At 41.6% G+C, this 27,853-nt stretch overlaps 1 protein-coding gene across 2 annotated transcripts in view; it reads right to left on the bottom strand.

Annotated features, from left to right (window-relative positions):
• Positions 1-15,469, bottom strand: part of LOC134351487 (DNA topoisomerase 1-like) — a 52,750-nt gene extending 37,281 nt beyond the window's left edge. The window contains exons 1-4 of one of the 2 annotated variants that reach the window (XM_063057703.1): positions 15,267-15,469; positions 8,958-9,073; positions 5,603-5,724; positions 5,046-5,168 (exon numbers count right to left, since the gene is read on the bottom strand). In XM_063057703.1, the coding sequence (XP_062913773.1) occupies positions 5,046-5,168; positions 5,603-5,724; positions 8,958-9,073; positions 15,267-15,397 (492 nt within the window). In that variant the 5' untranslated portion in view covers positions 15,398-15,469. The remainder of the gene's footprint in view (positions 1-5,045; positions 5,169-5,602; positions 5,725-8,957; positions 9,074-15,266) is intronic. The other variant, XM_063057711.1, reaches the window with a different exon arrangement.
• Positions 15,470-27,853: the final 12,384 nt, after the last annotated feature.

The following is a 27,853-nucleotide window of genomic DNA, read 5'->3' as shown; positions in this document are numbered from 1 at the left end:
CCTATACAGAGTGTTAGGAAGATTCGGCTTTCAAGAAAGGTTTATTAAAGTAATTCAGACTCTATATGACAGCCCTACAGCCCGAATTAAGATAAATGGGGACCTCTCTGACTCCTTCATTTTAGAGACAGGCACTAGACAGGGATGCCCAATTTCTCCTCTCCTTTTTGCGCTATATATTGAACCACTTGCCCAACTAATAAGACAGAGCGAAATCGTAAAAGGTATCAAGGTGGCAGGGATTGAACAGAAAGTGGCGTTATTCGCAGATGATGTTTTGGTCTATCTGAGTGAACCAGAAAAATCATTTATAGGATTGTTTACACTGTTGGATGACTTTGGGAAAATATCAGGTTATAAAATAAATGTAAAGAAAACGCAGGTTATGTCCCTAAATTATACACCATCCAAAAAATTGCAGGATACATACGATCTTAAGTGGGAAGCTAAATCATTAAAATATTTAGGAATAACCCTGCCGAAGGATCTTTCAACACTGTCACAGGTAAATTATGGGCCATTAATCTCAGAGATAAAAGCAGATATGCATAGATGGAATCTTATCCCCTTTTTAAGTTTAAATTCAAGGATAAATACTATAAAAATGAATATTCTTCCTCGGTTATTATATCTTTTCCGTACTTTATCAGTGGAGGTGGATGATAATCAATTCAGGGAATGGGACAAATGGATTTCCCGGTTCATTTGGCAAGGAAGGAAACCTAGAATTCGATATAGTTCGATATTCGATTCCTTACAGTTCGGGAAGGAAGGAGGAGGTATGGTCTTCCTTGCCTGAGAAATTATTTTTATGCCTCACAGATAACCCCTCTGTTATATTGGTGTAATAGGGAATATAAGGCTAGATGGAAGGAAATAGAATTTGGATTAGTTGACAGTTTTCCTCTTCAGGCCTCAATAGCTGACAAAGGATTGATGGCCCAGTTGGAAAAATTTAATAATGCTTGGATAAATCTTACATTAAAAGTATGGCAGAAGGTGGTTAATTCATGTGGAATTAATAACATGTTAAAACTCTTTAGATGGTGTGCATATGATACCGAATTCCTTCCCAACAGAGGAGATAAAAGATTTGAGCTATGGATAAAGAAAGGTCTTACAACCTACCTCTCATTTATAGATAAAAGAGTATTACAAAGTTTCCAAATCCTGCAGGACAAACATGGCCTAGAACATAATGACTTTTTTAGGTACCTTCAAATACGGAACTATGTTAACCAGAGTTGTAGATATACAGACCTATCAACAGTAGAATTAGAATTTTTCAAGATTCTGAATTCGGCTTGCAGTTCAATACCTAGTAAATCAGTTTCTCGCCTATATAATGCACTCTCCCATGCTAAAAATGTAAATACACTGTATATTAAAGAGAAGTGGGAGAAAGAAGCGGGGTTGGTACTTTCAGAGGAGGCTTGGGGGACAATCTGCAGCTTTCAATGGTCCTCGACTAATTCTTTGACTTGGAGAGAACATTGTTGGAAAAACATTATAAGATACTTCAAGACCCCATATCAGGAAAAATATAAAGATACAAATGTGATGTGTTGGAGAAGGTGCGGCTCCAAGGAGGCAAATCATTTTCATATTTTCTGCGATTGCCCTAAATTAAGTCTATTTTGGGAAGGTATTCATAGAACATTAGTTAAGGTACTTAGGTCCCAGATACCTCTGAACTTTGAGACGCTCTATTTGGGGCATGTATTGTTCCTTGAACAGAAGGAAGATATAAAGTTGCTGCAGGCCCTCTTAGCGGCAAGTAAGAAATCAATCACTAGAAAATGGCTAAATCCAATACCACCTACATTAGAAGATCGGTACGAAATTATCTTGGAAATATTTAAAATGGAAAAGTTGACCTACTCCCTGAGAACTCAAAAAGAAACATTTTATCAAATCTGGAATAAATGGATTGAATATATAACCCCAATGCGAGCAGAGTTTAGATGACTCTCCTAATGATTTATATTGCTCTTCTCATCAACACAGTAATATTGCTAACGTAAGCACCCCTAGTCTAAATGTTTGTTGTTGTTTTTTTTTGGAAAATAGAGAATTAACACAAGTAAAGGGAAAGATTTGGGAAAGGGATAAAAAAAAAATGAAAAAATTAACTAAGTAAGTACATAGGGATTAGATAATTATGTCTGCGGGCAGGAACAAGCACGAACAAATTGGGATATAAACACCTACAATGGTTGGTATATAGGCTTGTATGCAACATTTTGGACCAGTGGAAATGGTCCAGAAGGGTTGTATGGAAACTATTATTACCATTTTTCTTAACAACTAATTTCATTACTTAGCCTAATAGGTTAGATTTACCAAAGTACATAATTATCTATTTAAATGTTTATTTTCCTTTTATATCATCTCAATGTGTACTTAAGAATGTATAAATAATTGTAGTTTTATACATATAAAAAAATGGAAAAGGTTATATGTGTGAAAAAAGTACATGATAATTGTGAATTCCTTATCCAAATAAAAATAAAATCAAAAAAAATTTATCCACCCATTTCTATTTCGATACCATAAGAAAATGGCTGCCATTTTCATTATTTTAGGTATTTACTGTATATTCTAGCTTTAGTGATTGCTGTATTTATGTGGCCATAATCTTTAATTTTACACACAACTCCTACCACAATTTAGCAAAACCTTCTTAGAATTTTAAGATGACCTACCCTGTACATCTTTGGACTGTGGGAGGAAACTGGATCACCTAGTGAAAACCTACTCATTCTATGGTGAGGATGTACAGAAATTCCTTACAGAACGGTGCCAGAATTGAACTCTGCAATCTGGAAAGCCCAAGCTGTAATAGTGTCGTGCTGTTACGCTACAGTGGTGCCCAAAATATATCAGAGATATCAGCAAACAAAGCCAAAAATATCCTGCAGGAAAAGTGGCTCAGTTGTCGCCATCAAAATAAGTTAATTATAGTACATTTTTTTAAACAAAGGAAAAGACAGCCTTTCCATAATAAAACACTTGAACCATAAGCTTTTGGTTTTTCACAATTCAGTGGACATTGTCCAAGGCATTGATAAACAAAACAATGAGATTATGGTAGCAGGAAACAAACGTCGACTAGGCAATAAATGTTCGAGATGTGTAAAAAGGAAAGGAGTAGCTAAAGCTAATAGGGGTTCTTTACCAACTGAGGCAGCAGAAATTATATTGGCCAATAAAAGATACAAGTAGTCTTGGACCTCCAGAAAGTGGTCCACAGCAGGGGTAATTGATAAGTTCGTGGCCTAAGGTAGAAGATGAGTTATAAAGCTCTGGTTACATGCACGTGCAGTTCAACTCTGAGTGATTAAGCAGAAAGTTTGAAGTTAATAACACATCTCCTTCTATCTTAGGCCATAAACTTATCTATCACCTCTGCTGAGGACCACTTTCTGGAGATCCAAGACGCCGACTTCTGCAAAGAAGGGATCCAAATGCTCCACGACCGCTGGACTGTGTAAATGTAGGGGGGGACTATGTTGAAAAATAAATGTGCTAGGTTTTCTAAAACTGACTCCTTCTACCTTAGGCGACAAACTTATCAATCACCTCTCCTATAAAAGCAAGGATGTAATACAAAGCCTTTATAAGACATTGTCAGGCCACGTTTGGACTATTGCAAGCAGCTCTGGGCCCTAAATCTAAAAGATATGGTTGCATTGAAGAGGATCCAGAGGAAGCCTACAGGAATGAACAGGACATTTGATGGCGTAAGGCCTGTACTTACTGGAGTTTAGAAGAACAAGTTGAAACCCATTGAATATTGAAAGACCTAAATAGAGCTGATGTGAAGATGTTTCCATTAGTGGGAGAGTCTAGGACAAGAGAGTATAGCCTCAGAATAGATGGACGTCCATTTAGAAGAGATGAGGAGGAACTTTTTCCAGAGGGTGGTGAATCTGTGGAATTAATTGCTACAAACAACTGTGGAGGCCAAGTCATTGAGTATATTTAAAGCAGAGGTTCTTGATTAATAAAGGGCATCAAAGGATATAGGGAGAAGGCCAGGAGAATGGCATTGAGAGAGATAATAAATTAGCTATGATTGAATGGCAGAGTAGACTTGATGAGGCAAATGGCTTAATTCTGCTCCTATGTCTTATATCAACACCAACTGGCAAAAGGGGTATGACAGGATCATGGGACAGGAGGCCCAGGGAGAAGGAAAAGGGGGGGGGGGAACCCAGAGGATGGGAAGGGCTATAGTGAGAGGGACAGAGGGAGAAAAAGTAGAGATAGAGAAAGAATGTGTGTATATAAATAAATAACGGATGGGGTACAAGGGGGAGGTGAGGCATTAGCAGAAGTTACAGAAGTCAATGTTCATGCCATCAGGTACGCTGCATGAACATGGCAGTGTTTTGCCAATCACCTGTCCAGCTCTTGGCTCCATCCCTCCCCCTCCTGTCTTCTCCTATCATTTTGGATCTCCCCCTCCCCCTCCCAATTCTCTTATTCTTTCAGTTAGTCCTGACGAAGGGTCTCGGCCCGAAACGTCGACTGTACCTCTTCCTAGAGATGCTGCCTGGCCTGCTGCGTTCACCAGCAACTTTGATGTGTCTTCCCTAAGGAATCATTTATGTTCGAATAAAGTCACCCCACATTCTTCCATTTAAAGTGAGTTGGGTAAAAGCATTAAAGACCTTCAACTTGAGAACATATCTCCTAAACTGATGACTGAGAAATGGAGTTCTTTTATTCAGCAAACAGCACACCTAATTAACCAGCCTTAAGTTTTTCCACAATCATCCACCATAGGCTCTAGCTGTTTTTTAAAATTATGTTTTTTTCCTCATCCTTCTTGAGCAAGCAGAATATTTATTTATTATCTTCTAACCTTGTACAACAATTTTCATTTAAAAGTCAAATGTTTGAACTTAACTGAGACTGTATAGACTCACTGAAATGGCTTTTCAGGGATGCTGCTAATAGAATTAGGCTGTACCTCAGCATAAATTATTTTAGTGATTGGATAACTGAAATACTTTTCTACTTGGCAAACATGCTTGTACCTGTTTTTCCTCTTTGGGCAATCCTTTTCTGGCCTCTGCTTTTTCAGTAAAGTATCGATGAAGTTCTGTGAAATCGCATTTATTTAGGTCTCTGATTATCATCCTCTCTGAGCTACTCATTTCCTGTAACCAAAGCAAATCCAAAAGTAAATGAGGTACATTTATAATAGGATCTGTAACTCAGATCACGTCAAAGATGTAATTTTATTGCTTTTCAGACTTGTGCAAAAACCTTAGTATCCAGGCACAAATTGTTTTTGTGTTAAATAAAGTCATGGAGCAGTGGCATTGCACATCACCTTGTATTTGAAATTCAGTGACTAATTCACAGCAAATTCAGCAACTAAATAACATACAATTAACTTCAAAAAGAGATTTCAAATGGGACACGAGCACATGAAAAAAAAAGGGAAAGCATCAGGCCTGCCGTAATGATGATGCCTGAGGCATCATGGTTAAATGATTAAATAATTACATGGCCAGAAGCCACAATCTACAAGCAAGGCACCCCCCCGCAACAAAAATCAATAGGTTTATCAAATAAAAAGGACACACACCTGCCGCCAGTCCTCAAAAAAGTTTTGTCTGAAAATTGCCTTTGTGGTGTACTCGTGATCCAGCATCTTCGCAAAGAAGGTGGCCATTTCTTCTGCTGCAGGAGTCAACTTCATTTGATTGCCTTTTAAAATTATTTACAAAGCAAACTATCAAAATTAGAGAGGCAAATAACAGCTATTGCAAATTGAAGTGGTGAAACTAAATTTAAACTGGAATAAAATTAAGGAAATAGCTGACTACCTTGTATTTTTTTTTGCAGAACTAAAATTGAAAAGCAAGTAATTACAGATGCTGGAAATTGAAATGCAAACAAAAATGTAAAGGACACAGCAGATCAGGCAGCAACTGTGAAGAGACAAGATTTATCTTTTCAGGGCAATAAGCCTATATTTATTCTGAAACATGACAATTTTCCCTTTCCACATACAATCCTGACCTGCTGAGTATTTCTAGTACTTTAGTTCTTTTTAAATTTTTGTTGCAGATCTGATGCCCAATCACCTAGCTATTCACAAACTGTCTGCCTTTTCTTTTCAGATACCGAAGTTATGCCTATGCACAATGTGCTAATCAATTCAAGTAAGTACAAATTACAAAAATGAGAAAAGCCTCCTTCAGATAGTGGAATCTGGTCCATGTAAATAAAGCAAAAGGTGACTCGAATGTACAAGTGCATTTAAGAGTACACTGCAATAAGGGAGATATCACCTATCTGGTGTGATGGATACATTCTATCTAGTGGAAATCTTTGAAAACAATATATTTCTTGTGTCCGTACTGCTGATGATCTGTTGAATTACTTTAACTGAAGTATGACAAAGTCAATTATTCACTTTATCCTGAATAGCAACACTTCAAAAAAAAACACAGAGAACATGAAAATACAAAATCTTTAAATAAAAAAGGGGATACAGCTAGATATTTCCAATGAGAAACTTAGACAATGAAAGGAGAACCAATAGTTCCACAGAAAATGGCAGATTTTGGTCAACCTTTTATATTATTCAACCTTCTATTCCTGAAAGGCTAGTGTGGTATTCAGTCTTGACCTCAGATGATGACTATTCATTTACACATTTACGGTGACAGCAAAGTTTTTCTTTGCCAGGTGTTCTGGCTTCCTTTTGCATCTTAGAAGTGTACTGGTAAGTTCATGGCAAAGTTACCAAAAGGTCAAGTGGTAGCAGACAGGTATCACCGGGAATAACTCTCCACTAACGTTGGGATTCCCATTCTTCCTGGCCAGAAGCATTTGGGTCAATTGTGCCACTCTCACTGGTTAATTCAGAGATAAATCTGAAGCTTTGGGTCTTGTGGTTCAAATCCCAAAGCTGGGAATGTTGGCCTAAAAGAGGTGCAGGTCATATCATTCACATGTCCCAGTTCCCCAATCCAAAACAGACATTTTGACTGCAACAGACTGAGGAAAATATTCAAGCACATGCTCAATGAACTGCACTGCCCACTTACACCTATCTGATCAACTAACCCGTAGGACTTTAGAATATGGGGGGGGGGAATCAGAGTACTCAAAGGAAACTCACATAGTCACAGGGACAACATTGAAAGCAACAGGTGATCAAATATTTCTTTGAGAGCCATTTTGCATCATGCAAAATAACTACACTGCATACAAATTATTTGAATTGTAACCACTTGCAATCTGAATTTGCAAATATGTCAATTTAATCATTTATCTAATTTAAGTACTTGAGAAAATTTGGAGGAGGATTTTCATTTTTAGATTCCACAAGCCTAGAGAAAAGCACCTTCCTCACAAATGATTTCATTTGACACTCTGGAATCATTGAGCAATACATGATAAATATGCAGAACCTTCTGCCCAAGTCCATACCAAACATAGTTCCAAGGATTGATCACCTTCGAACTTCTGGTATCATGACGACTTGCTCAGGCACAGTAGCCTCTCTGGGTCCAAACAAAGGTGCAATTGTTCATCCTTTACATTTTTTTTTTAAAGATCACCAAACACTGCTGGATATTAAGAGCGTCAAGTACTGCAGGTGTACTCCACTAATGAGTTGCTTGATAGCAGTGGAGCTGGACTTGTTGCGTGCTGTGTTGTTGCCTGCTATCGGAAGGCGTCTGAGGTCGTGCGTGGTCTAACTAAACATTGCAAATGATTGTTCTGGATGTTTTTCTTGTGATCACTAGATCCTGTTGGACAATGGTAGCGTAGAACACAGCAAATTCAGTTCACTGGTTCTTTGATGAAACCGGCAGCATGGGAACTGGGCAGCCTTGGTTGTTACGCAAACCATGCCCTCATGCCACAAGGTTGCCTGTTGTAGCCATTCAGGGGAGGAGACACTGGAGGCAGTGAGGTTGAGAGCAGAGGCACAGTGGGCGTACTGGAGTCCAAATTCATGTATATGGTTGAATGACAATTAAACTTGAGCTTGGTGCCCACCAGTTAGCCCCAATCTCCTGCATTTGGCCCATATCCCCCTAAGCTATGCCCTCCATGTACCTACCCAAGTGTTTCTTAGGTGATATTATTGAATCTGCCTTAACCAGTTCCTCTGACAATAAACTGGACTGGTCTAAGAACACTGAGGCTGTCTACAAGAAGGGTCAGAGCCATCTCTATTTCCTGAGGAGACTGAGGTCCTTTAACATCTGCCGGACCATGCTGAGGATGTTCTATGAGTCTGTAGTGGCCAGTGCTATCATGTTTGCTGTTGTATGCTGGGGCAGCAGGCTGAGGGTAGCAGACACCAACAGGATCAACAAACTCATTCATAAGGCCAGTGATGTTGTGGGGATGGAACTGGACTCTCTCACGGTGGTGTCTCAAAAGAGTATGTTGTCTAAGTTGCATGCCATCTTGGACAATGTCTCCCATCCACTACGTAATGTACTGGGTGGGCACAGGAGTACATTCAACCCGAGACTCATTCCACCGAGATGCAGCACAGAACGTCATAGGAAGTCATTCCTGCCTGTGGCCATCAAACTTTACAATTCCTCCCTTGGCGGGCCAGACACCCTGAGCCAATAGGCTGGTCCTGGACTTATTTCATAATTTACTGGCATAAATTACATATTACTATTTAACTATTTATGGTTCTATTACTGTTTATTATTTATGGTGCAACTGTAACGAAAACCAATTTCCTCCGGAATCAATAAAGTATGACTATGACTGACAGTTCATTCCCGATGTTCACCACCAACCCTCTGCATGAAAAAGTTACCCCTCAGATCCCATTTAACTTTCCCCCTCACCTTAAATTGTTACAACTATTCTATTTAATGACAAATTCTAGAATATTGTTACAAACCAACCCAGACCACTGGTGTATTAAAAACTGGCAGCACAATACTACTCACCATCATAATAGAAATTGATGCCCGAGGGAAGGTTCTCATATTCAGGTGCAAATAACGGACCTTTATGTTCCAGAAACATCCATTTTACACCATCTCCATAGATTTCCTCTTCCCACCTGATGACAGAATGTACAAATTCCACAGGGAGCAGGTTAGGTTAGACTATTTTACCCCCCAATAACAAATGTTTAAGTGAAGGAAAAGACTATCAACCAATCAGTATTTCTCAATACACCCAAATCATTTTCCATACATTACTGAGGGCACTCACAACTTTCACTAATACTTATCTGGAAAGATCACAAGGAACAATCTCCTTTTGTTTAAAAAGTTACGATGTGAAGGATCCAGGTACATTACTTACTTTATCCTTTTCAAATGCTGGACCATGATACAACTCCTGTCCCCAGCCTTTGGAGAATTTCAAAATGTACTATATTAAATTTATGAGGCAAGATTTATACCACTTGAACCCATGAAAACACTCTTCCTCCCACCCCTCCTCTCAATTGTGAAATACTGTACTTGCTGGAGATTACAGCCCTTAGCCTTTTTATTGTCCATTTATCCTGTTTATTGAGACAGTGCAGTTCTGCTGCTGCACTAACCAGTAAAGGAGATAATCTCTGGACAAGTGTTTGCCCCTGTGATTATATCGGAATGCGTCTTTAATGTTTCAGAAGTCAGTCCTTGATCCTAGAATAGTTAGACTGTCATTTAAAAAAAAACTTGCAGTTCAGATACATCATTTGATTATTAGCTAGTTTGAATGTGAAAACTGTTCCCTAAGCTAAAATACTGTCTATAAATATGTTCAAATGCTATGCTCACTGGATACATTCAGAGTTAAATGAAATACACATTCTACTACCACTGAGGAAGATAAAAATAACACTTAGAAATTGGATTGCATAGTGCCTTGATTTTGGGGAAAACTGGGGGAAAAAAGTAGGGACTTATTGCAACTTGCATGATCCACATAATTGCCAAACTCCTTGGTGCATTTGAAACACCAATGGACAGAAGCCTGTACATACATAGTGATATAAAGAAAAGAACATTTGTTTGGACAGCACTTTCATAAATGTCATTTGTGTAATCTATGCTGTCCTTGGGAAATTCATGCAAAAGTAAGCCTTTAAAATGCTTGGTGCTTGTATCAACTTTATTTAAAACCTTGCACCACTTGGTCAAGTAGGTTCTCTGAAGCAGTCTTCAGGCTTGTCCATTAAATTAATTTTCTGTAATTTCTCAGCTGACTACACCTGCTGCAATTCTAGTAGTGAATACAATTCCATCCCATAATTATTTGTCTCACATGACATTCATTCACCAATAAATTGATATATCTCAGGACTGAAAACAAAAAGTTTCAGGAGTAAAACATAGAATAATATAGCACAAGAACAGCTGCTCAGCCCAATGTTATGCCAAACTAATTAAACTAATGCTGCCTAATTAACCTAAATCTATATAACCAGATTAACAATTATAGCACAGAAACAGGCCATTTCGGCCCTTCTAGTCCATGCCGAACTCTTATTCTCACCTAGTCCCACCGACCTGTACTCAGCTCATAACCCTCCAATCCTTTCCTATCCATATAGCTGTCCAATTTTACTTGACAACATCGAACCTGCCTCAACCACTTCTGCTGGAAGCTCGTTCCACACAGCTACCACTCTCTGAGTAAAGAAGTTCCTCCTCATGTTACCCCTAAACTTTTGCCCTTTAACTCTCAACTCATGTCCTCTTGTTTGAATCTCCCCCCCTCAGTGGAAAAAGCCTATTCACGTCAACTCTATCTATCCCCTCATAATTTTAAATACCTCTATCAAGACCCCCTCAACCTCCTACGTTTCAAAGAATAAAGACCCAACTTGTTCAACTTTTCTCTGTAACTTAGATGATGAAACCCAGGTAACATTCTAGTAAATCTTCTCTGTACTCTATTTTGTTGACATCTTTCCTATAATTCGGTGACCAAAACTGTACACAATACTCCAAATTTGGCCTCACCAATGTCTTGTACAATTTCAACATTACATCCCAACTCCTATACTCAATGCTCTGATTAATAAAGGCCAGCATACCAAAAGCTTTCTTCACCACCCTATCCACATGAGATTCCACCTTCAGGGAACTATGCACCATTATTCCTAGATCCCTCTGTTCTACTGCATTCTTCAATGCCCTACCATTTACCATGTATGTCCTATTTTGATTAGTCCTACTAAAATGTAGCACCTCACATTTATCAGCATTAAACTCCATCTGCCATCTTTCAGCCCACTCTTCCAACTGGCCTATATCTCTCTGCAAGCTTTGAAAACCTACTTCATTAACCACAACTCCACCTATCTTAGTATCATCTGCATACTTATTCATCTGATTATCCAGATCATTAATGTATATGACAAACAACTTTGGACCCAGTACAGATTCCTGAGGCACACCACTTGTCGCCGGCCTCCAACCTGACAAACAGTTATCCACCATACTCTCTGGTGTCTCCTATCCAGCCACTGCTGAATCCATTTTACTACTTCAATATTAATACCTAACGATTGAACCTTCTTAACTAACCTGCCATGTGGAATCTTGTCAAAGGCCTTACTGAAGTCCACATAGACAACATCCACCGCTTTACCCTCAACTTTCCCAGTAACCTCTTCAAAAAATTCAAACATGACCTTCCACGCACAAACCCATGTTGACTGTTCCTAATCAGACCCTGTCTATCCAGATAATTATATATACCATCTCTAAGAATACTTTCCATTAATTTACCCACCACTGACATCAAACTCAGAGGCCGATAATTGCTAGGTTTACTCTCAGAACCCTTTGTAAACAATGGAACAACATGAGTAAATACACCAATCCTCCGGCACCATCCCTGTTTCTAATGACATCTATACCGCACGCTGTTGGAGCAGTGCTACCAGGATAATCAAGGACACGACCCACCCAGCCAATACACTTTTCGTCCCTCTTCCCTCCGGGAGAAAACTCAGGAGCTTGAAGACTCGTACGGCCATATTTGGGAACAGCTTCTTTCCAACTGTGATAAGACTGCTGAATGGATCCTGACCCTCCAAATACCTGGACCTGCCTCTCAGTTTTTTGCACTACCTTACTTTCCATTTTTCTATTTTTTATTTATGATTTATAATTTAAGTGTTTAATATTTACTATTTTTTTTTACTATTTTTAATATTTAATATTTGTAATCCAGGGAGTGGGAAGTGCAGAATCAAATATCGCTGTGATGATTGTATATTCTAGTATCGATTGTTTGGCGACAATAAAGTATAAAGTATTTGAAATATTTCTGTCAGAGCCCCTGCTATTTCCACACTAACTTCCCTCAAGGTCCTAGGGAATATCCTGTCAGGACCCGGAGACTTATCCACTTTTATATTCCTTAAAAGCGCCAGTACTTCCTCTTCTTTAATTGTCATACTTTCCATAACTACCCTTCTTGTTTCCTTTACCTTACACAATTCAATGTCCTTCTCCTTCGTGAATAGCGAAGAAAAGAAATTGTTCAGAATCTCCCCCATCTCTTTTGGCTCCACACATAACTCTCCACTCTGATTCTCTAAGGGACCAATTTTATTCCTCACTATCCTTTTGCTATTAATATAACTGTAGAAACCCATGGGATTTATTTTCAGCTTACTTGCCAAAGCAACCTTATACCTTCTTTTAGCTCTTCTAATTTCTTTCTTAAGATTCTTTCTACATTCTTTATATTCCTCGAACACCTCATTTACTCCATGCTGCCTATACTTATTGTAGATATCTCTCTTTTTCTGAGCCAAGTTTCCAATATCCCTTGAAAACCATGGCTCTCTCAAACTTTTAACCTTTCCTTTCAACCTAACAGGAACATTCTGTACCCTCAAAATTTCACCTTTAAATGACCTCCATTTCTCTATTACATTCTTCCCATAAAACAAATTGTCCCAATCCACTCCTTCTAAATCCTTTTGCATTTCCTCAAAGTTAGCCTTTCTCCAATCAAAAATCTCAACCCTGGGTCTAGACCTATCCTTCTCCATAATTATATTGAAACTAATAGCATTGTGATCACTGGACCCTAAGTGCTCCCCAACACAAACCTCCGTCACTTGACCTATCTCATTCCCTAACAGGAGATCCAACACTGCCCCTTCTCTAGTTGGTACCTCTATGTATTGCTGCAAAAAACTATCCTGCACACATTTTACAATCTCCAAACCATCCAGCCCTTTTACAGTATCGGCTTCCCAGTCAATGTGTGGAAAATTAAAATCTCCCACGATCTCTTTTTAAATCCTTCTGCATGTGGACCACATCCCTCCTTTTGATGCACATTTATATACCTAGGATCCTCTTAAATGCCCCCATCATGTCTGACTCCACCATAACCCTTGATAGCACATCCAGGAATCCATTACTCTATGCTAACAGTTGTCTTTTGAACTTTCCCCCATTCATTTTGGGCTGAGCAGTGTTCCTGTGTGTAAGTATTTTAACCCAGGAAAAATTATACTGGCTGTCTATCTAGGTCTCTCAATTTTATATACTTCCATCCAGACTCCCCTCAGCTTCTGCCATTCCAGAAAAACCAACACGTTTGCCTAACTTCTCCTTTTAAGCACATGCCCACTAAGCAACATTCTGGAAAACCTCTTCTGCACCCTGTCCAAAGCCACCACATTCTTCCCCTATTATGAGGCAATCACAATTGAATGCAATCCCTTTGATGCAGGTAGATCAGTTTTATAAACCTGCAACACACAACTTCCTGACTCTTAACTCATTGCCTCAATTAATAAAGCCATGCATGCTATACACACAAGATCCTCCAGATGCTGAAAATCTTGAGCAACAGGCACAAACTGCTGGTTGAACTGAAGTCAGGAAGCATGCAGGGAATAAACAGTCTATGTTTCAGGCTGAGATCCTTCATCAGGTCTCAAAAGGAAAGGGGGCAGAAGCCAGAATAAGGTGTGGGGGTTGGGGGGAGAAGGTAAATGCTGGCAGCAGATGATAGGTGAGACCAGATGAGTGGGAGGTGCATGACTGGGGGAGGGGATGAAGTGAGAAACTGGGAGGGTATAGGTGGAAGAGGTAAAGGGCTAAAGAAAAAATTTACCCAACCTATAAAAAGTATTCACCTCCCCCTCTGGAAGTTTTTATGCTTTATTGTTTTACAACATTGAATTACAGTGGATTTAATTTGGCTTTTTTTGACACTGATCAACAGAATAAGACTCCTTCATGTCAAAGTGAAAACAGATCTCTACAAAATGATCTGAATTAATTACAAATATAAAATTAATATAAATACAAACTGCAAAAACATTCACCCCTTCAAGTCAGTATTTAGTAGATGCACCTTTGGCAGCAATTACAGTCTTGAGTCTATATGGATAGGTCTCAATCAGCTTTACTGCAATCAGTGAAACACCTGGACTGTACAAAGGTCTTTAAAAACCATCTCAATTTAACTAATTATATGACTTCTAAAACCAACTGCTGCACCAGTGATTTGGTGTGTCATACTGGGGCGGGGGGGCGCGAGGTGAATACTTATGCAATTATTGTGTTTTGTATTTGTTATTAATTTAGCTCACTTTGTAGAGATCTGTCTTCACTTTGAAACAAAAAGGGTCTTTTTCTGTTGATCAGTATATAAAAAAAAAATTAAATCCACTGATTCAGTGCTGTAGAACATTAAAGCATGAACACTTCCGGGGGGGGGGGGAATACTTTTCATGGGCAGTATAATTTCTTTACAGGCGGTGAACCATGGAAAGAAGGGAAGGAGAAACAGAGGGAGGTACATACACTCAACAGGTTGGACAGTATCCTAGGAAAGGAATAAAAAGTTGATGTTTCAGGCCAAGAGGGAGGTGATGGATAGGGTGAGAGGGTAATCACAATGAGAAATGGAAAAATAGTGGGGGGGGGGGGAGAAAGAGAGGAAGAAAGGGTAAATAATCCAGGCAGCATCCTAAAAAACCTCTTCTGCACCCTCTCCAAAGCCCCCACACAGCTAGAATGCTATACTCTTTACTACCCTATCAAACCGTGCAGTCGCTTTCAGGGAACTGCAAACTTCAACTCTACAATCCTACTACACATCACCACTGTCAGAGGTCCTGTTATTAACTGCACAGTTTCCCTTTACATTCACCAGCATAAAATAAATTAGAAATGACTGAACTAATAAATATTGATAGACAGCTTGGTTTTTGAAAACAATCTGTTACTAAGCAATTCCCACTTGCTGCAGAACTGAAAGCTGCAACTTACCTCTTCAATGCAAAATGTAAACTCCGAACAAGAGTAATTGTGCTTCTTACAGTGCTCCAAGATAAGCAAGCATGCCTAATGTTGAAGTTAATAAAAGCAACTTTTGTCATAGAGATCACAGCTCTGAGCATAACACTGGCTTAGGGTTGATAGCCCTATGCCTAGGCTCCCTTCGAAATACTATTGATAAAATACTTGTCATTCTGTTTTGAACTTTCAACTAAGAAACACTTCCTGTGGCTCTACTAATTTAGTTCCCCACACCACACAAAAAATGTGTACACGATAACTGACCCTGCAGACAAAAACTACCCTCACCTTCAGTTCCTATTAAGATTTGTTATATGAGCAGACAAGGAGTATGAAAGGTAAGAAGGAACAGCTTCAGTTATTGTTGGTAGCTTCAATATTTTGAATCATTTTAGAATATTTCTTTGCAAAACATCATACATTTTTTAGATGCTGCCATTAAAGTGTGAATTTCAAATCTTGTATATTCTTATTTCTACAGAATTTCCAAAATTACTGATGCAATAAAGCCTGAAGTGGCAGTTAATACTAGCCTCAATCATAGCACCTTTACTTCAGAAACATGAAGATGCAAGTTCAAGATTCTATGCCAATTACCTAAATTTATTTTTCTGTGGGATACATTTCTACTTCCATTGCCATTAAATATGAGGCACAGCTTTGAAGTTTCACAAGCGATATCAAAGTTCAAAGCAAATATATGTCACCATATATAACACACTCATTTTCTTGCAGGCTTACTCAATAATTCCAAAAACCATAACCATAAATCCATAATAGAATAACCGTAATAGAATCAATGAAAGACCACAGCAACCTGAGCATCCAACCAGTGTACAAAAGACAACAAACGGTGCCAATAGGAAAGAAATATTAATAAATAAACAAGCAATCAATTTTGAGAACGAGCGGAAGAGTCCTTAAAAGTGAGCCAACAGGTTGTTGTAACATTTCAGTGATGGAGTAAGTGAAGTTAAGTGACATTATCCCCTCTGGTTCAAGAGTCCAATGGATGAAGGTTAACAACAGTTCCTGAACCTGCTTGTGCAAGTCCTGAGACTCCTGTATCTGCTTCTTGATGGCAGCAAGAAGACAGCAGGACCTGGGTGGTGGGGGTCCTGAACAATGGATGCTGCTTTCCTGTGAAAATGCTCTGCAAAGATGTGCTCTGTGGTGGGGAGGGCTTTACCTGTGATGGACTGGACCTCATCCACTATTTTTTTTATATATATAAAAAGATTTGCTGTTCAAGGGCATTGGTGTTTCCATATCAGGCCATGATACAACCAGTCAATGAACCCTTCCAGCACACATCTATAGAAGTTTATCAAATCTTTGCAAACTTCTAAGGAAGAAGAGGTGCTGCCTTGCTTTCTTCATAATGCCACTTACTCAAGTCCAGTACAAGTCCTCCAAAATAACAAAAGGCATTTAAAGCTGCTGACTGTCTCCACCTCTGATGAGGACTGGCTCATAGATCTCTGGTCTTCTCCTCCTGAAATCAATGATCAGCTCCTTGGTCTTGCTGGCATTGAGTAGAGGTTTTTGTTGTGGTACCACTCAGCCAGATTTTCAATCTCTCTCCTATGTGCTGAGCCATCACGACCTTTGATTCAGTTTTTGTCATCAACAAACTTGAATATGGCATTACCACACAGTCACAAGTATAAAGCAAGTACAGCAGGGCTAAGCAGACAGCCTTGTGGGGCACCTGTGCTGATGGAGATTGTGGAGATGTTGTTGCTAATCCAAACCTACTGGGATCTGCAAATGAGTAAATCAAAGATCTAATTGTACAGGGAGGTAACGAGGCCAGGGTTTTCCAGCTTACTGATTAGTTTTGAGGGGATGATGGTATTGAATGCTGAGCTGCAGTCGATAAAGAGGTCCATGCATCTTTGCTGTCCAGATGTTCCAGAGCTGAGTCAATGAGATGGCATCTGCTGTGGACCTGTTGTGCCAGTAGGCAAACTGAAGTGAATCCAATTATCTTCTCAGGCAGGAGTTGATCTGTTTTAATCACCAACCTCTCAAAACATTTAATCACAGTGGATGCAAGTGCTATTGGACGATGGTCATTGAGCTGATTACGGAAAAAGTGAAGCCTGCTTGAAGCAGGTGAGTACATCAGAATGCCAAAGCAAGAGGTTAAGGAGCTCAGTGAAAACTCCAGCAAGTTGATCAGCATACATCTTTTGTACTTGGCCAGATACTCCTTCAGTCCATTTGCTTCTTGTGTGTTTACCCCACTGAAGGCTGCTAGCATGTCAGCCTCAGACTGAAATCACAGGATCACTGGGGGCTGTGGGAGTTCGTGATGGTTTCTCCATGTTTTGACTGTCAAAAGGAGCACAGAAGGCACGCTCTTAAACTTTTCGATGATTTTAAGTTGGCCCCCACCACTTTATTTTCACCATGGATGTCCAGTCCCTTTATACTTCCATCCCCCATCAGGAAGGTCTCAAAGCTCTCCGCTTCTTTTTGGATTCCAGACCTAATCAGTTCCCCTCTACCACCACTCTGCTCCGTCTAGCAGAATTAGTCCTTACTCTTAATAATTTCTCCTTCGGCTCCTCCCACTTCCTCCAAACTAAAGGTGTAGCTATGGGCACCCGTATGGGTCCTAGCTATGCCTGCCTTTTTGTTGGCTTTGTGGAACAATCTATGTTCTGTGCCTATTCTGGTATCTGTCCCCCACTTTTCCTTCGCTACATCGACGACTGCATTGGCGCTGCTTCCTGCATGCATGCTGAGCTCGTTGACTTTATTAACTTTGCTTCCAACTTTCACCCTGCCCTCAAGTTTACCTGGTCCATTTCCGACACCTCCCTCCCCTTTCTAGATCTTTCTGTCTCTGTCTCTGGAGACAGCTTATCCACTGATGTCTACTATAAGCCTACTGACTCTCACAGCTATCTGGACTATTCCTCTTCTCACCTGGTCTCTTGCAAAAATGCCATCCCCTTCTTGCAATTCCTCCGTCTCTGCCGCATCTGCTCTCAGGATGAGGCTTTTCATTCCAGGACGAGGGAGATGTCCTCCTTTTTTAAAGAAAGGGGCTTCCCTTCCTCCGCTATCAACTCTGCTCTCAAATGCATCTCCCCCATTTCACGTACATCTGCTCTCACTCCATCCTCCCACCACCCCAGTAGGAATAGGGTTCCCCGGTCCTCACGTACCACCCAACCAGCCTCCGGGTCCAACATATTATTCTCCGTAACTTCCGCCACCTCCAACGGGATCCCACCACTGAGCACATCTTTCCCTCCCCGCCCCCCGCCCCGCTTTCCGCAGGGATCGCTCCCTACGCGACTTCCTTGTCTATTCATCCCCCCCATCCCTCCCGGCACTTATCCTTGTAAGCAGAACAAGTGCTACACATGCCCTTACACTTCCTCCCTTGCCACCATTCAGGGCCCCAAACAGTCCTTCCAGGTGAGGCGACACTTCACCTGTGAGTCGACTGGGGTGATATACTGCGTCCGGTGCTCCCGATGTGGCCTTCTATATATTGGCGAGACCTGACGCAGACTGGGAGACCGCTTTGCTGAACACCTACGCTCTGTCCGCCAGAGAAAGCAGGATCTCCCAGTGGCCACACATTTTAATTCCACATCCCATTCCCATTCTGACATGTCTATCCACGGCCTCCTCTACTGTAAAGATGAAGCCATACTCAGGTTGGAGGAACAACACCTTATATTCCGTCTGGGTAGCCTCCAACCTGATGGCATGAACATCGACTTCTCTAACTTCCGCTAATGCCCCACCTCCCCCTTGTACCCCATCTGTTATTTATTTTTATACACACATTCTTTCTCTCACTCTCCTTTCTCTCCCTCTGACTATGCCCCTTGCTCATCCTCTGTGGTCCCCCCCCCCCCTTGTCTTTCTCCCTGGGCCTCCTGTCCCATGATCCTCTCATATCCCCTTTGCCAATCACCTGTCCAGCTCTTGGCTCCATCCCTCCCCCTCCTGTCTTCTCCTATCATTTTGGATCTCCCCCTCCCCCTCTCAAATCTCTTACTAACTCTTCCTTCAGTTAGTCCCTACGAAGGGTCTCAGCCTGAAACATCGACTGTACCTCTTCCTAGAGATGCTGCCTGGCCTGCTGCATTCACCAGCAACTTTGATGTGTGTTGACAGAAGGCATTAAGCTGATTTGCAAGTGAAGCCCAGCTGTTGCCTGTGTCACTTACTTTACTTAATACGAGGTGGTAGCATTCAAGCCCTGCCACAATTATTGAGCATCTTTCCTTGATTCAAGTTTAGTCCAGAATTGCCATTTCAACCATGTATCGGCTTTCCAGAAATTATACCCTGGACCTCTGTAACTTTCTTGGTCACCAGCCTCTGATCTGGCCCTCAGCAGAGTACAGATTTCATAGCTCATCCAGGGCTTTGATTGGGGTAGACTCTGAATGATTTTGTGGGGAAACACTTGTCTACAACTGTTTTTAAAATCCGTAGCAGCTCTGGTGTATTCATTCAGATCTGTAGATAAGTCCTTGAGAACGGACAAGTTCATTGACTCAAAGCAATCCCTTAGCCACTCCTCTCAACTTCTTTGTTGCCCTAATCTCTGGAGCTTTGCTCTTTAGCCTCTGCCTGTTTGTAGGTAGGAGAAGGGTTGTCAAGAAGTGATCAGATTTATTGAAATGTGTTCTGGCATGGAACAGTAGATATTCCTCATCTTAGTTTAACAGTAGTCTAGTGTCAAATATACTCTTCTCTGGTTTCAAGTCATGTACAGGTATCGATTATAAACGACGTTACGATGACAAACTCTGCTATCTTCTTCAGGGATGATGCCTGGGCATGTCTAGTCTGGCGTACATGTACACCCCTGTATTCAGTCCCCAAGTTGGTTAGTCCTCACCCAATTTTCTGCTCTCCCACCCTGGTTCAGTTCTTAATTAGAGCGAGACTTTTGTCTTTGTTAAACTTCTTTTCCTCTAGTTTTATTTCAATGGCTTCATTTACCAGGTGGTCCCAAAAGTGATTGGCACAGCACAGTAGTTTTGTACCATTGAAGTCAGTTCTATGGCCATTGCGAGTGCAGTGTTCTGCTACCACTGATTTCTCCAGGTAACCCAAATAGATACGCCTCGTGCTCCTTGATGCGTATTTCCACTGTGCATCCTATCAGACTGATATACGCTGCTCCACATTCACAGGGAATCCTGTAAACTCCAGCTGACCCAAGTCCAAGGTCATCATTGTCTCACATAAGCTGTTACTTGAGCTTCCTTACAGATTTGTGGATGGTATTAATCTGGTATTCTTTAAAGATGCCTGTTGTCCCTATGTTTCCATGGTTTCTGGAAGGATCACCAGGATTATAATTGATACACTGCTTGAAGCCAGAGAAGAGTTTAATCATATACTAGATCCTTTTGCAGTGGTCTAGTGTGGTGTGATCTCTGGTATTACAGATTATACATTGATGGTAACTGGGCAGGTATTTCTTCAAATAAGCCTGGTTGAAGACCTCAACTGATTTGAAATGCGTCGGGATGGACAGTTTCTTGTTTGGAGACTGCATCATGCAGTACCTTAAGCGCTTGATTACAGTTGACTGCTCACGGTACGCAAACACCAGTGGGGATCACTGATGTGAATTCCCTTGGTAAACAAAACTGACTGCATCTGATCATTAGGTGTTCAAGGTCAGGAGAACATGATTTTGACAAAATTGTCGCATTGAAGCACCACCGAGAATTTATCTTGAAACACACACCTCCACCTTTTACCTTCTCCGAATCAGCAGTTCGGTCCAGCCTGCGAATCAAGAAGCCTTCAGGTCTGATCACTATATCTGGCATGCTGGGAATAAGCCACGTTTCCATTAAACATAGAACACAACAATCCATCATTCCCTGGAATAAAGCAATCTTGCCCTCAAGTCCTCAGCTTTCTTCTCCAACAAATGCTCATTTGCTAACAAGGTGTTGGGTAGAGGGGGTCTCATTCCTGTTTCCTGGCTTGCAGACCCCCTCCTGCCTTGCTTCTGACCGTGGCGATGAACCTTCGTCCACTTAAAAGTTGTGTACTTGTTTGCTTGAGTGTCAAGTCCATTGGATTCGATAGAAAATTATGAAATCTGTAGTTTACAAGTCAGCGAGTTACACTGGTGGGAAGAATTTAAAAGGAGATCATTTTTTCTTCAGCGGTTTGATTGAGGCACAACTGCTCAGGCGAGTGGATGTCAGTGAGTTAGACTGGTGGGAAGAATATAAAAAGATGACAACATTATAGAACGAGCGTTGGAGTAGAGGGAGTCAGAGTAGGAGGGCTTTGGCTTAATGTGGCTTCGATGATAACGGGTCGATGCGAGGCAAGTTACTTGTGAAGAAAAGGAATAGGAAGCATGTCTGTGAAGCCGGTGTTCTATACCAGGTGTCATATGTGGGATGTCTGGGAGACTCCCAGCCTCCTGGATGGCCACATCTACACCAGGTGTGTCAAGCTGCAGCTCCTTAGGGACCCTGTTAGGGAACCGGAGATGCAGCTCGATGACCTTCGACTAGTCAGGGAAAGTGAGGTAGTGATAGAGAGGAACTACAGGCAAGTGGTCACATCGGGGCCTCAGGAGAGAAATAAGTGGGTAACTGTCAAGAGAGGGAAGATACTAGAGAGTACCCCTGTGGCTGACCCACTTAACAATAAGTACTCCTGTTTGAGTACTGTTGGGGGAGGTGGTGGTGGAAACGACCTACCTGGGGGAACCACAGTGGCCACGTCTCTGGCACAGAGTCCGACCCTGTGGCTCAGAAGGGTAGGGAAATAAAAGAGGATGGCAGCAGTGATAGGGGACTCTATAGTTAGGGGTTCAGACAGGCGATTCTGTGGACGCAGGAAAGAAACACTGATGGTAGCTTGCCTCCCAGGTGCCAGGGTCTGGCTGTTTCTGATCGCGTCCATGATATCTTGAAGTGGAAAGGAGAACAGCCAGAGGTCGTGGTACATATTGGTACCAATGACATAGGCAGGAAAAGGGAGGGGGTCCTGAAAACAGACTACAGGGAGTTAGGAAGGAAATTCAGAAGCAGGACCTCAAAGGTAGTAATCTCGGGATTACTGCCTGTGCCATGCGAAAGTATAGGAATAGAGTGAGCTGGAAGACAAATGTGTGGCTGAGGGATTGGAGCAGGGGGCAGGGATTCAGATTTTTGGATCATTGGGACCTCTTTTGGGGCAGGTGCGACCTGTACAAAAAGGACGGGTTGAACTTTAATCCGAGGGGGACCAATATCCTGGCAGGGAGGTTTGCCAAGGCTATTGGGGAAGAGTTTAAACTAGAATTGCTGAGGGGGTGGGAACCATACTGAAGAGACAGGGAAAGGGGCAGTTGGCTCACAAATTGAGAAAGCTTGGAGAAAGCGAGAGGGAGGATAGGCAGGTGATAGAGAAGGGACGTGTTCAGACCAGTGGTTTGAGATGTATCTATTTTAATGCAAGCAGTATCATGAACAAAGCAGATGAGCTTAAGAGCGTGGATCGGTACTTGGAGCTATGATGTTGTGGCCATTAGAGAGACTTGGATGGCTCAGGGGCAGGAATGGCTACTTCGAGTGCCAGGCTTTAGATGTCTCAGGAAGGACAGGGAGGGAGGCAAAAGAGTTAGGGGCAAGGCAATGCTGATCAGAGATAGTGTCACTGCTGCAGAAAAGGAGGAAGTCATGGAGGGATTGTCTACTGAGTCTCTGTGGGTGGAATAGGAAGGGGTCAATAATTCTACTGGGTGTTTATTTTTAAGTATCGACCACCCAATAGTAACAGGGACATCGAGGAGCAGATAGGGAGACAGATTCTGGAAAGGAATAATAATGACAGGGTTGTTGTGGTGGGAGATTTTAATTTCCCAAATATTAATTGGCATCTCCCTAGAGCAAGGGGTTCAGATGGGGTGGAGGTTTACTGACACACTATGTAGATAAGCCTACAAGAGGAAAGGCTGTACTTGATTTGGTATTTGGAAATGAACCTGGTCAAGTGTCAGGTCTCTCAGTGGGACAGCATTTTGGAGATTGAATTGTGATCACCATCTCCTTTACCATAGCATTGGAGGGATAGGAACAGACAAGTTAGGAAAGCGTTCAATTGGAGTAATGGGAAATAAGAAGCTATCAGGCAGGAACTTGGAAGGATAAAGTGGGAACAGATGTTCTCAGGGAAATGTACAGCAGAAATGTGGTAAATGTACAGGGAATGTTTGCGTGGTGGTCTGCAGAGGTAAATTCCAACAAGACAGGGAAAGGATGGTAGGGTACAGGAACCATGGTGTACAAAGGCTGTTGAAAATTTAGTCAAGAAGAAAATAAAAGTTTTTTGAAACTTTCGTAAGCTAAGTAATGATAGAGATCTAGAAAATTATAAGGCTAGCAGGAAGGAGCTTAAGAATGAAATTTGGAGAGCCAGAGGGGCCATGAGAAGGCCTTGGCGGACAGAATTAAGGAAAACCCCAAGGCATTCTACAAGTATGTGAAGAGTGGAAAAATGTGTAGTGGAACCAGAGGAGATGGCGGAGGTATTTAATGAATACTTTGCTTCAGTATTCACTACAGAAAGGGCTGAAATTGGAAAGCATCAAGTTGGATAAATCGCCGGGACCAGACGTGATATACCGCAGGCTACTGTGGGAGGCGAGGGAGGAGATTGCTGAGCCTCTGGTGATGATCTTTGCATTATCAATGGGGACGGGAGAGGTTCCGGAGGATTGGAGGGTTGCAGATATTGTTCCTTTATTCAAAACAGGGAGTAGAGATAGCCCAGGAAATTATAGACCAGTGAGTCTTACTTCAGTGGTTGGTAAGATGGTGGAGAAGATCCTGAGAGGTATAATATGATTAGGAATAGTCAGCATGGCTTTGTCAAAGGCAGGTCGCGCCTTATGAGCCAGATTGAATTTTTTGAGGCTGTGACTAAACACATTGATGAAGGTAGAGCAGTAGATGAAGCGTATAAGGATTTCAGCAAGGCATTTGATAAGGTACCTGATGCAAGGCTTAGTGAGAAAGTAAGGAGACATGGGATCCAAGGGGACGTTGCTTTGTGGATCTGGAATTGGCTTGCCCACAGAAGGCAAAGCGTGGTTGTAGAAAGGTCATATTCTGCAAGGAGGTTGGTGACCAGTGGTGTGCCTCAAGGATCTATTCTGGGACCCTCTTCTCTTCATGATTTTTATAAATGATCTGGATAAGGAAGTTGAGGGATGGGTTACTAAATCTGCAGATGACACAGAAGTTGGGGGTGTTGTGGATAGTGTGGAGGGCTGTCAGAGGTTACAATAGGACATTGATTGGATGCAAACTGGGCTGAGAAGTGACAGATGGAGTTCAACCCAGATAAGTGTGAGGTAGTTCATTTTGGTAGGTCACATATCATGGCAGAATATGGTATCAATGGTAAGACTCTTGGCAGTGTGAAGGATCAGAGGGATCTTAGGGTCCATGTCATTAGGACACTCAAAGCTGCTGTGCAGATCTACTAAAAGGTTATAAAGGCATACGGTGCATTAGCCTTCATCAACCGTGGGATTGAGTTCAAAAGAGGAGAGGTAATTTTGCAACTATATAGGACCCTGGTCAGACCCTGCTTGGAGTACTGTGCTCAGTTTTGGTCACCTCACTACAGGAAGGATGTGGAAACTTTCGAAAGGGTGCACAGGAGATTTACAAGGATGTTGCCTGGATTGGGGAGCATGCCTTATGAGAACAGGCTGAGTGAACTTGGCTTTTTCTCCTTGGAGCAACAGAGGATGAGAGGTGACCTGATAGAGGTGTACAAGATGATGAGAGGCATTGATTGTGTGGATAGTCAGAGGCTTTTTCCCCAGGGCCGAAATGGCTAACACAAGAGGGCACAGTTTTAAGGTGATTGAAAGCAGGTACAGAGGGGATGTCAGGGGTAAGTTTTCTCCCCCCATGCAAAGAGCAGTGAGTGCGTGGAATGGGCTGCCGGCAACTGTTGTGGAGGCAGATACAATAGGGTCTTTTAAGAGCCTCCTGGATAGGTACATGGACCTTAGTAAAATAGAGAGCTCTGGGTAACTCTAGGTAATTTCTGAAGTTAATACATGTTCAGCACAGCATTGAGGGCTGAAGGGCCTGTATTGTGCTGTAGGTTTTCTATGTTTCAATGTGTAATGCACATTGCAGTGAAAGTAATTCAAAAGAGGTATATTTAGAAGCATTGTAAGTGGGCTCAGAACATCACCCTGGTTTACTGGTGCCATCATGCCTATTAAAAATAGGCAGCCTTTGTGCAAATTAAAATGCTACAATGGGACCCAGAATGACAATTTATTATGATGGTATTGATCCTCTACTTCAATCATTCACAAATACTTGCGCTCTTGCAATTTAAGAAACATTTGTATGTGTTGCAATTGTATGTGGAGAAACTAGTGAGATCCCCTGTCCTTTGCTGGCACTTTTACAATAATGGAATCACTCATGGAGATGCTGCCTGCAAAGGCTGACATTGGGCATGGCGTGAAGAGCGATGTCATTGGGGCTATGTCATTGTCCCCATGGGAATATAAGCCATTTCTGGAAATGGTAGTACCCAATTCACACATTGACAGGTCACCCAAATCTTAAAATCTCTCCTTATCTTCTGATTACAAGTTGGAAACTGCCATATCATTCCATTGTTAGATTAATTTAAATGCCATCTCAGATAGACGGAAAAGACAGGGTGGTGGTTAGGATTTGACTCATTCTTCATGATGGTCATCTTCATGGCACTGAGGCTATGAAGACTGCCCTGGCTGTTGTGCTCCATGCCTGCTAACATGATGAACTGATAGACGAGGCTTTAGGCCTACTCCAGGCTGCTCTGGGGTTCAGATCTGAGGACTCAATTTTGGTTTGGAATGCTGTTATTTGCTTCAATTCTTTGCACAATTTTAATTTTTTTTCCTTTCTCTTGCGCATTGAATGTTGGTCTTTTATTTTTACTTTATTAATTTTTTCTTTAGTTGGGTTCTTTCAGGTTTCTTGCTTTGTGGCTACCCATGAAAAGTGAATTTCAAGGGTATACAATTTATACATTCTTTGATATTAGACCATAAGTCCTATGACATAGGAGCAGATTAGGCCATCGAGTCTACTCCGCCATTCAATCATGGCTCCTCAACCCCAGTTACCAGCCTTCTTTCCGTAACCTTTGATGCCATGTCCAATCAAGAACCTATCAATCTCTGCCTTAAATACACCCAGTGACCTGGCCTCCACAGCCGCAAGTGCAACTAATTCCATGTATTCGCCACTTTTGGCTGAAGAAATTTCTCCACCCTCTTGTTCTAGACTTTTCCACCATGGGAAACATCCTATCCACATCGATTTTGTCAAGGCCTTTCAACATGCAAAAGGTTTCAATGAGGTACCCACCCACCCCCAATCCTTCTGAATTCTAGCGAGTACAGACCGAAAGTCATCAAACGTTACTTGTATGATAACCCTTTCACTCCTGCAATCACCCTTGTGAACCTCCTCTGGACCCTCTCCAAAGCCAGTACATCTTTTCTGAGATGAGGAGTCCAAAACTGTTCACAATACTCAAGGTGAGGCCTCACCAGAGCCTTATAAAGCCTCAGCATCACATCCTTGCTCTTGCACTCTAGACCTCTCGAAATGAATGCTAACATGGCATTTGCCTTCCTTACCACCAACTCAACCTGCAAGTTAACCTTTAGGGTGTTCTGCACAAGGACTCCCAAGTCCCTCTGCATCTCAGGTTCCTGGAATTTCTCCCCGTTTAGAAAATAATCTGCATATTTATTTCTAGCACCAAAGTGACTACGCATTTTCCAACATTATATTTCATTTGCCTCTTCCTTGCCCATTCTCCTAATCTGTCTAAGTCCTTCTGCATCCTACCTGTTTCCTCAACACTACCTGCCCCTCCACCAATCTTGGTATCATCTGCAAGATTGGCAGCAAAGCCATCTATTCCCCTGTGGAACACCACTAGTTATTGGCAGCCAACCAGAAAAGGATCCTTTTACTCCCACTCACTTCCTCCTACCAATCAGCCAATGCACTAACCACGTTAGTAACCTTCCTGTAATACCATAGGTTGTTAACTTGGTAAGCAGCTTCACGTGAGGCACCTTGTCAAAGGCCATCTGAAAGTCCAAAATCCATTGCATCTCCTTTATCTATCCTACTTGTAATTTCCTCAAAGAATTCTAACAGGTTCATCAGGCAGGATGTTCCCTGAAGGAAACCATGCTGACTTTGTACTATCTTGTCCTGTGTCACCAAGTACTCTATCACCTCATTCTTAACAATTAACTCTAACATTTTCTCAACCACTGAGGTCAGGCTAACTGGTCTACAATCCCCTTTCTGCTGCTTTCCTCCTTTCTTCGAGTGGAGTAACATTTGCAAATTCCCAGTCCTCTGCCAGAGTCCAATGATTTCTGAAAGAACATTTCTTATGCCACCACAATCTCTAACGTCATCTCTTTCAGAACCCTACAGTGCAGCTCCTCTGGTCTGGGTAACTTATGTACTTTTAGGTCTTTCAGCTTTTTAAGCACCTTCTCT

Source organism: Mobula hypostoma, chromosome 1 (assembly GCF_963921235.1).
Source record: "Mobula hypostoma chromosome 1, sMobHyp1.1, whole genome shotgun sequence".
NCBI lineage: Eukaryota > Metazoa > Chordata > Chondrichthyes > Myliobatiformes > Myliobatidae > Mobula > Mobula hypostoma.
Note: the sequence above shows the minus strand (reverse complement) of the source record. Positions and strands in the feature narration are given on the sequence as shown.